Raw genomic sequence first — 10,757 nt, 5'->3', positions numbered from 1 at the left:
AGAAGGAGAAGGAGAAGGAGAAGAAAAATGTTGAGCAGGATGCTCTTAGAAAAACCTGGAAAGACTTATATGGACTGATGCAAAGCAAAAATGTACTGTGTACAAAGTAACAGCAATATTGTAAGATGATCAGCTGTGAATGACTTAGCTATTCTCAGCAATACAACGATTCAAGACAACTCTGAAGGACTCATGATGAAAAATGCTATCCATTCCCACAGACAGAACTGATAGTATCTGAATACAGATTGAAGCATACTTTTTTCCCTTTATTTTTCTTGATAGTGGTTTTTTTTTGGGGGGGGGGTCTATGGTTTCTTTCACAATCTGACTATTATGGATATGTTTTGCATGAGTACACATGTATCAAATTGCTTGCCTTCTCAATGAGGGGCATGGGGAGGGAGGAAAGGAGAGAATTTGGTACTCAAAGTTTTAAAAACAAATGTTAAAAAATTATTTTACATGTAACTGGGGAAAAATAAAATACCAAATAAGAGAGGGAGAGAGGGAGAGAGGGAGAGAGGGAGAGAGAGAGAGAGAGAGAGAGAGAGAGAGAGAGAGAGAGAGAGAGAGAGAGATAGAACCAGCCTCAGGAAGACTGATCTGGAGATGGCATAAGTCTTTCCTGATTTCAGAGAAAAAAGTGAGACAGTTAAGGACTAAATGTATGCCAGAGTCTCCCGCCCTGACCAGACTGTTCCCAAAGGCCAAAGGCCCCTAATGGGCATAATTAATGGAAACATGATTGTTTGCAGTATATTTTACTATCATAAATAGGGCAACTTCAGCATGGAAGTAACAGAGATTCATTTGAACATTCAAGTATTGTGAGTTCCTATGCTAATGAAGGGGGAATGTTGCTACATCCCATTAGCGATGCCCTTTAAATACTGAGAAGCACTAAAGAGAGTCTTGTTCAATGGGAAAACTAGGGCAGATGGAGAGGTGATTTGCAGATGGATGGAAGAAACCCATAGGAAAAGGCTTGAGAACTACCTTGTGGAAACTGGAGCCAGGATGCCAAGAAATAAATTCCCGAGGTCAGACCAGTCCAGCAATTTGGGCACCATTACTCTTAAAACTCCATGAACATTCCCAGTATTAAATAGAATGGAATACAAGGCTCATGGCAAAGCCCTCAGAAGCACAAAAGCCTCCTGAAAAGAGACATTTATAACTTCCTAAGATGCACTGATTCTTCAAATCTGGGATCACAGAAAACTTTTAGAACCAAGTCTGTTCATCAATCCAGCACTTAGAGGCAAACTTTTAACTGGGGCAATGAGTTGGCATCCGTAGAGTCTTTGAGAATCACTTTCTTTACAACAATTCAAGGCCCTTGCTCCACTTGGCCCTGGAGTCTATATGCTCATGGTCTGTTTCTAGAAAAATCACATTCTCTACATATTAAATAAGAGAAAATATCATCAATGGTCCTTGTGAGATCTCCTCTGCCACAGGATAAGCCTGCCCTACTGGGTCCCTAGGAAGATAGTAAATCCTACTGTCGAATTTACCCAAGACACTGGTACCCTCAAAACATGGCCAGCTCCAGCTGCCCCTCTCTACAATATACATTGTAACTTCATGTATTATAGTTATCTGGGTTTGTGTCTTAATGAAGTACTGATTGCTCCAGGAGGACAGGGTCCATGCCTTATCTCATCTCATCCAGCATACTAACCCAGGTATTGGCACACTACTGGAATCTCATAAATGATGGTCGATCAAATGAGTAAATGCTGCTGTTGGAAGTTCCCATGAATAACTTTAATCTTAGATTCGAAGGGGTCAAAGCTGAAAGGGACCACAGCGATCATCCTTCATTTTACAAAAGGCATCCCTGAGGCTCAGGATGTGAGGAAGGGTCACATAGTTAATTACTGGCAGAATCTGAATGCTAAAAGGAAGACTCACAAGAACATAGACTGAGAGCTAGAAGAGACATTTATGTGATATTTAAGAAAATCTCATTTGAACTTTATAAGAACCCAATAAGGGAGATACTACAAGTATTATTATCTTCCGTTTTATAGGTGAGGAAATGGGCTCAGGGTGGTTAAGTAACTTGCCTGTGATCAAATAAGCATCAGCGGAACGATTTTAATTGGGGCCTGCCTGGCTCCAAGTCCAGTGTTCTACTCACTGCACCGCCCTACCTATTGGGATCTTTGCAGACACAGTTCAAATCACTCTATCATTTTGGGGGTGTGTGCATGTATGTGTGCATGCAGCTGTCTCATTTGTTAGGGTAAAGACTTTCAGAAGGTTTTTTTTTCTCAGAAGACAAATGCAACATTTTAAGAGAATGAATACTTTTACTAAAGAGTAAAAGAAAACCAAGTTAAAACCCCTGGTGAGGTAAAGGAGGGGGGCCTCAGGGGAAACATGAGAGCACTTCTCTGAAGTAGCTGACACTGGTCCCCAAGGGCAGAACTGATGGGGAACAACGGCAACAGACTGCAAAGAGGCAGATGCTGGCACAACGGAAGGAAAAGTAAGCGAAGTGGCTGGTCTTGGGAGAGTGAGCTCCCCTCACTGGAGATATTCAAATAGAGACCAGGCTGACCATTTGCAGAAGAGCCTCTTGGATTACAGGTTGGACAAGATCACGTATCCTTAACCTGGGGTATGTAATCTTGGTTAATATGTTGATAATTGTATTTCTGTATCTCTAACTGTAAGGGCAGTTAGGTGGCGTAGTAGATAGAGAGCCAGGACTGGAGTCAGGAAAACTTGAGTTACTTGCTGTGTGACCCTGGGCACGTCACTTAACCCTGTTTGCCTCAGTTTCCTCAACTGTAAAAATGAGCTGGAGAAGGAAATGTCAAAGCACTCCAGTATCTTTGCCTAGAAAACCCCAAACGGGGTCACAAAGAGTCAGATACAACTAGAAAATAACGACTGAACTACAACAACTGTTTTTCACTGTAACTGGCTTCCTTTGTAACCCCATGCATGTATTTCATTTCATGCATTTATAAACATTATTCTGAGAAGGGGTCTCCAGATGTCACCAGACTGCCAGGAGTGCATAACACAAAAGTGCCTAAGAACTCCTACACTGCACTAAAGATCTTTGAAGTCCTTCCAGTTCTGAGATTTTCTGTGCAGAACAGCTTAAAGCTAGGGGAGGGAAGAAGGAAGATGGAAATAAACAATGAAACAGAACAGTACCTAAACGCTTTACTAATATTATCTCATTTGACCCTCGGGATAACCTAGGAGGTAGGTGCTATTATTATCCCTATTTTAGAGTCAAGGAAACTGAGAGAGGAGAAATGACTTGCCCAAGGTCACCCAACTAGCAAGTGTCTATGGCTGGATTTGAACTTGGGTCTTCCTGACTCCAGGCCCCAGCCCCTTGTTGCCTCTTGCCCATTCAAGCTTACCTTAACTTCTGCCTGATACACATAAAAGGGCAGTTAGCTCCCTGTTTTTAATGCTGCTCACAAGGAAATCTGACTTTGTCTATGCCAAATCTAACAACACCAGTCTCCTGTGCACCTACTGTTCCAAATGGGCACTGAAGTCATTAAAATGCATAGCACTGAACCTGAGTGTCTGGGGCCAGCGGCTGGAAGCCAGGCACAGACAAATACCAGATACCAGCTGGTGGATCATGAGCAAGACATTTCAATTCTCTTAGCCTCAGCTTCTACTTCTTTAAAATGGGGATAATAATAATTGTTTGACCTTCTTCTAAGCTCTCTTGTGAGCAGAAGAGCTCTGTGTAACCTTAAAGCATTACACTTAATGGAAATTATTATATTATTCAAAAAGATCTCTGTGGAAAGAGCTGCATATCTCTCCATCAGAGGTGGTCTGAGGTTTAGAAATGATCCTTCCCTTCCTGGAAACTGACAGCGATTGCTGTTATTGGCCACTTTATAAAGTACTTGTAGCTGGAAGTGTCACAGTAGGCTTCGGAATATCAGTGCCCTGTGGGAAATGGAACTGGAAACTTGGATGCTGAGTCAGGGTAGTTGTTGAAGGGTGGAGGGATTCAATGATTATGAATTCTTGACCCTCCAAGTAGGCAGACAGTTATGACAGGCATGAAGCACCCCCTCTCCCTTTCCTTGGGCCTAATGCCAGAGCTCAGTGTGTGACAGTTATATGTTACCTAGGTATTGCTTACAAGACTAAAAGCTTCCTGAAAACAGGACTATCCATGTTCTGCATCTACCCAGTCCTGAACACCAAACCTTATACATGGCAGGCACCTAAATAAATTAAATTTTCTGAACTGTCAAATCATCACAACAGCCCCCTAAGGGAGACAGTGTAAATATTATTACCTCCATTTTACAGACAATAAAGTTGAGGCCGATAGAGGTGCCCATTGTCAAACAGCTAGTAGATGGTCCCCAGGTCTTCTAATCACACACTTACAGCATTGATTGAGGTAAAGAAATATCTTGTCCCACCCCAGAGAAGCTCACAGCCTGGTTGACATCTCTGAGGCAAAACAACTAATAATACTGAATGTAAACAAATCATTATAAGCCTAAGAAGATAAAAAGGTCATGCTTCTTGTAATGAGCTTCCAATTCCTGTCCTTTTCCAGGATTTCCAATCAATGGAAAGAGTTATCTTCAGGGTTAGAAAAAAGGTAGACTAATTGGATTTGAAGTAATATGATCTCCCAGTTATGGGGCTGGCAACAGGACCAGGGATGGGCAGATCAAGCTCATCTCAGGGGCTTATGACAAGGGGACTTATGAGTTTCCTAGCCCAACCCATCAGTCAGGAAAAGGCTTTAGGGGCAGTAGCCAGAAGCAAAGTATGATGGTACTGGAGGGCTACTAAGCCTAGGACTCAGATCTCTGGTCAAGGGTCCACCTTAAGCACCCAAAGAAACTTGGTGATTATAATTATCGGTCAATAAGAAAGAGACCCAGACTTAGATGGGAAAGAGACCTATGTTGGTGTCCTGACTCTCCCTTTATCTCTGTGTGACTCTGGGTAACAATCACTTCAGATCAAGACATCACAGATTGAGAGCTCAGAGGATTTTAAACATCCTGAGCTACCATAACCCCTTCATTTTGCTTCCTTGAGATCTGGCTTCCTGGCTGTAAATGAGAGGCAATAATAACTGCCCTGCTGGCACTCCCATTCTGCTGTGTGAACCACTATGAGATAACTGGCAGAAAAGGACTTTGTCACGTAAAGTTGTATGCCTCCACACACACAGGATGACGATGACATTGATGATGGAGGCTAAAGCTTCGGTCAGGAAGGATTCCGAAGGTCAACCCATACTGCACCGCCCACACACCCCTGCACACTGACAGCTGTTCTGGGGAGATAGGGGTCCACCACAATCTGCCAGGCGGTATTCATAAACCCTATTTTACAGGCATAGACACAGAAGCTTGGGGGAAGGAAGCAACTTTTCCAAAATACTGATCTTGGATTGAACATAGACTGAGCCAGAAAGGATATTTATGTGATATTTAGGAAAATCTCATTTGAACTTCACAAGATAGAGATACTACAAGTATTATTATCTTCCATTCTGTAAGTGAGGAAATGGGCTCAAGTAACTTGCCCATGATCACAGAGCTAATAAGCATCAGCGGCATGATTTTCATCTGGGCCTTCCTGGCTCCAAGTTCAGTACTCTACTCACTACACCACCCTACCTATTGGGATCTTTGCAGAGACAGTTCAAATCACTGTATAATTTTGGGTATGTGGTAGAATCATGGAAGCAGAAGACTTGAGCCCAGGGAGAGGGAGCAGCGCTCTTATGAGAACTAAGACTGTCTATGGGCAACAGAAGGGGGGAAGACAACATAGAACATATAAGAGGGAGTTAAATGAGGGAGATGACATGAGAGGGTGTTAACCCATCACAGGGCATGGTGGTGAAGTCCAGAGAAAGAAAGGTGACTGATCTGGGCTCCTTCACAAAATGAAGGTTGCAAAAGGAATTCAACAGTGGGAGAAGGGAGCCATAGGGCCAGAGGGGGGAAGCAGTGAAAATACAGTGGCAAAGTCCAGAGAGTCCCACTGTAGAATAACAGTATGACTTTGGCAGGTGTCTGGCTTTCCTGCATGATTTTCCATGTATGTCTATGTAGTGTGGAGATGGGAAAGTTGAACACACTGGGATGTACTTCAAACTTCCTGAGGTCTTTGGCTGAGAGAACAAGGGGCAGGGCAGGGCAGGGCTGTCTGAGTCACAGGATCAGCAGGAGCTGCATCTCGGAAAATTCCCAAGCCCTTTCCTCTTCTCTTGGATTGGTCTGAGACCCTTGCAGTCCAACATCTAGCACTGAAACTGGGCCTGAAGTAGGGTCTTCTCATTACCAAACTAGTATACTTTCCACTGTACTCTGATAAATCGAAATAAGACAATGTCCACAGTAATATAATGGAAAACAATGCTGAAGACATCAGAGCTTTGATCATCACAGTGACCAATAAGGACTTCAGAGGACTAAAGGTAAAGCATTCTGTTAATAAGAGGTGGTGAACCACAGGTACAGAAAGAGGCATTCATTTTCAAATATGAGCAATGTGCTGATTTGTTTTGCCTGACTATGTTGTGACAAAAAATGTTCCTCCACTCTGTGGAGGGAAAAGGTGACTAACAACATAAAAATATTAAAAAGCATCAATAAAAACTTTTTTAGGGAGAGAGAAATAAGAGTAAGTGAATTCCCTAAAAATTTCACAGAACATAAAAATGGCTCAGTTAAAGATACAGAATCGTTTTAAAGTTACCTTCACAGCGAAATGCAAGGGAATCTAGTGGCTTTCTGCAGACAATGCAGAACTTCTTCTTGTAGTGTCCTGGGGGCCCAAAACAGTGTGCCACTGGAACCTGCCAAGAGGACACAAGCATCCATCAGTAAGTGGCATCTTCCTGCTTTAGACAGGGGTCACAAGACCAAAAGTTTGAGCAAGACTTCTCCTTATCCCAAGGGTTCTAAGAATAACAGCAACAATAATCGTTGATGTCTACATGTCATTTTAAAGTTTGTGAAATGTTTTTTTTAATGTACTCTTTTTCATTCAGTCCTTACAAAAATCCCATAAGGGAGGTGCTAAAGGTATCCTCATCTCTGTCGCTCAATTTCAGGGCTCTCCTGGCTCCTCATCCTGTGGGATATCCATTGGTCTACACTGCCTCTCATCAGGGTAGAAAATACCTGAATCATCACAATAATCTTAGAGTTCTAAGGTTTACAAAATGTACCTCCAACAACAACCCTGGGAAATTCATGTCACAACCGTAACCAACCCAAAGGTGCAGCAGGAACAGCTTTTATTTAAGCACAGTGCCGTTCTGGCAGTATGGCAGAGACACTGAAAAAGTACTTTCATACCCAACTGTTCCTGGCACCCGTGGCACAGGAAGGCTAAGGGACAGAGTCCCTCTTGTTAGCCATATTTTAAATATGAGGAAAAAGAGGCTAAGTGAGTCACTCAAAGTCAATGATCCAATTCAGCCAAGATTTCTTACACACCTACTATGTGCTCCGCACTCAGATAAAAAGGGCACAAACCAAACAGCCCCGCCTTCAAAGACTCCCTGTTCTACAGGAATGATTCCCAACTTGTTTTGTTCAAGGAACAAAACAAAAAATTGCGCACAAATCTTCAGGGTATTTCAACATACTACTCTTAATATTCTTCAGTTTTATTCATTAACTGTGTAAAATAACTGTTGCCCCCAAAGTTCTGAATTAAAATTTACATTGTGACTATAATTATAATATAAAACACACACACATGCCTGTTATCTGAAGCAAAAATATATTTGTAATATAGTTGGGCAGTCGTTTGCTGTATAAAAGGCCATTAAAGAACTGTCTTGACCCTCAATGGGTTTACAAACCACTAAATGGGAACCATTGTTCTACTGGGTACAGTAACTGAGGAGAAAGAGCTAACTGGAAAACCAAGTTCATGGAGGAACGAAGGAAGACCTGACCAAAGCCCTGAAGGAAGATAAAATAAATGGAGACGAAGAAGGAGTACATTGCTGGGGGGCGGAGGGGAGGGGGGCGCAGCTTAAGCAAGTACACGGAGAATGGAGATGGAAAGCCAAGTTCAGGGAACATCTAAGTCATCCAGTTTGGCTGGAACATAAAATGCATAAAGGTGAGTAATACAGAGTGTCTAGAAAGTTAGGCTGAAGTCTGATTTTGGAGGGTTTTAAATTCTAGACTTTAAATTTGAATTTACCTTTTATCCTAGCAGTAACAGGAAAGATTTCTGAGCAGGGAAGTGATATAGTCAAGCCTATGCATTGTGGATATTATTTTGGCAGATGTGTGGAAGATAGACCAGAGAGGGGGTAAAACTGAAAGTTGGGAGACAGATTAGGTGGCTATTGGAGCAACTGAAGCAAGAACTGATAAGGGCCTGAAATAAGATGTTGGTTGTAAAAGTGGAGAGAAAGGGGAAGGATCAGGAGCTGTTGTGGAGGTAGAAGGCAAAATTTAACAAATGACTGCAGATGCAAGGGTTGAAGGTGATCACAGATTTAGAGTCAGAAAGAACCTCAGAGGTCACAATTCCTTCATTTTACAGCTGGGGAAACTGAGACTCAGAGAGATTAAGTGTCTTGCTAGAAATGGTCACATGCTGGAAAGTGTCTTAGGTCCTGACTCTAAGGTTCAATGCCTCATCCACTGCACCATCAAAGTGTTCCTTGATAAAGAAAACTCTCTCCATCGTGGCTAGGAGGATGATCATACACCATTAAAAAAAAATGGGAAAGTTCAACAGAGGGGCAGGTATAAGAGAAAAAAAGAGTGAGTTGTTTTAGACATCTTGATTTTGAGATACTGAAAGGACACCCAGGTGGGCAGGTCCAATAAGCAGTTAGAGGTATGGGATTGGAAGATCATGGGATCACAGATCTAGAACTGGACAGGCCCTCTGAGAGGATCTATTTCAATCCCTACCTGAATCTGAATCCCCTCTGACATCTGGAAAGTGGCCAGCCAGCTTCTCCCTGAATCCCTCAGGGAACGGAAAGGTCACTAAAGCTTTCAAGTGGTCCATTCCATTTGGTGGGATTAGACTTCCGGAGAAACACTAGGGCTCCATAAATAGATAGGAGCTATCTTTATTGAGATTATAATTGAATCCATGGGAGCTGATGAACTAAGTAAGGGAGAAGACTATAAAGAAGAGAAGACGACACAAGTCAGAGCATTGGGGGATACATACAATTAGGAGACAGGGATGGATAGTGGTCCAGTGAAGGCAATAGAGAAACTATTTCCCTCCTTTAGATGGAGGTAGGAGGAAAACAAGGAGAGAGCCATGTCATGAATTCCAGGGACAAGAGAATAATCCAGGAGTAGTTGGTCAACAGTATAAAAAGGTGTAGAGCTCAAAAGACTATGAAAAGACCATTGGATTTAGCCAAGAAAGAGGTCACTGGTAATCTTGGAGAGAGCAGTTTCAGGTGAATGGTGGGACTGGAGCCAAATTACAAAGGGCTGACAAATAAGTGGAAAATAAAGAAGTCAAAGTAAGGAGTATAGAAGATCTTTTTTTCCCTTTCCAGCCTTATTACACCTCCCACACTCTATGGTCCGGCCAAATTCGGATTCTTTTTTTTTTTAAATTTTTTGGTCTTTATTAATTTGTTTGTTTACTTTTAGTTTACAAGATTCAGTTCCTCAATTCCTTGAGTTTCAAATTTTCTCTCCCTCCCTCCCCTCCCCAAATTCGAATTCTTAAAATCATAAGGCCCTCATCTCAATTTGAATTCTTGAAGTCACAAGTCACTTCATTTGCACCAGTGTTCCTTAACACAAGAAATGGACCTCCTTCCTCACCTTGGCTTCTGGGAATGTTCTGAAAGACTCAGTTCAAAATCCACTCTCTACAAAAGACTTTTCCAAAAAAAAAAAAGAGAGAAAAGAGGCTTTTCCTCCCACCTGATCTCTATCCCTTCCCATTAGTAGCTAGCACCTTTCTCCCAGAAGGTTATCTTGTATCTACTTTGTAAGTGTTTTATATAGAACTATACATGTGAATTGTGTCACTTCCATTAGAATCTCAACTTTTTGAGGGCAGGTAATGTTCACTTTTGTCTTTGTAACCCCGGAGCTCAGAACAGTGACTCACATACACTAGGTGCTGAATTTATCGGTTGATTCTTTAAGATTTTGTCTATGAAAGGGTGAAGAAAGGGTGAATGAAAGGGTGAAGAAAAATAGGGCAATATATTGAGGGGATGACAAGGTTAAGTGAAATGTTTTGTTTTTCGGATGGAGAGACTTGGACATGGTTTGAGGTAGAGAGAAAGACTGTGAGCCAAGGTACTAAAATTCCTTCAGAAAGGAGTGTGAGTCAGATATTGGCCCTAGAAAGAGAGTCATGAGTATATTCCTTGCTCCCCACTGCCACTTTCAGATTTTCCCTCTGCCAGTCACTTTAAACCTCTCTGCTTGGAGATTCTCTCTATCTCTAAGATTAAAATTTACATTCCATTTAGACAGAGCACCAAACTTTTTTTCCTTCTTTCTTAAAAGACTAAACTTAATCCCAAATCACTCTGGCTCCGATAGACTGGGCAACAATAGGTCCCAGGCCAACCCCTACTTGGTAAGAGTTTGGGCCGTGATTGGCTCAGAATTAATATAAATGGAAGTTGTTTTTGTTTTGGCCTGAAACCCTGAGGGTCTTCTGTCTGTCTGTCTGTCTGTCTGTCTGTCTGTCTGTCTGTCTCTCTCTCTCTCTCTCTCTCTCTCTCTCTCTCTCTCTCTCTCTCT

The 10,757-nt window shown here is 42.1% G+C and overlaps 1 protein-coding gene across 1 annotated transcript in view; it reads right to left on the bottom strand.

Moving 5' to 3' along the window:
• The window catches only part of DGKQ (diacylglycerol kinase theta), a 103,226-nt gene that overhangs the window by 71,711 nt on the left and 20,758 nt on the right, over positions 1-10,757 (bottom strand). Inside the window, exon 3 of the mRNA XM_069071692.1 lies at positions 6,742-6,841. Coding sequence (XP_068927793.1) covers positions 6,742-6,841 — 100 coding nt within the window. The remainder of the gene's footprint in view (positions 1-6,741; positions 6,842-10,757) is intronic.

This window comes from Petaurus breviceps, unplaced genomic scaffold (genome assembly GCF_028583685.1).
Source record: "Petaurus breviceps papuanus isolate PSGF00001 unplaced genomic scaffold, PetGlider_PUasm1.0 140, whole genome shotgun sequence".
Lineage (NCBI taxonomy): Eukaryota > Metazoa > Chordata > Mammalia > Diprotodontia > Petauridae > Petaurus > Petaurus breviceps.
This window is presented reverse-complemented; position numbering and strand designations above follow the sequence as displayed.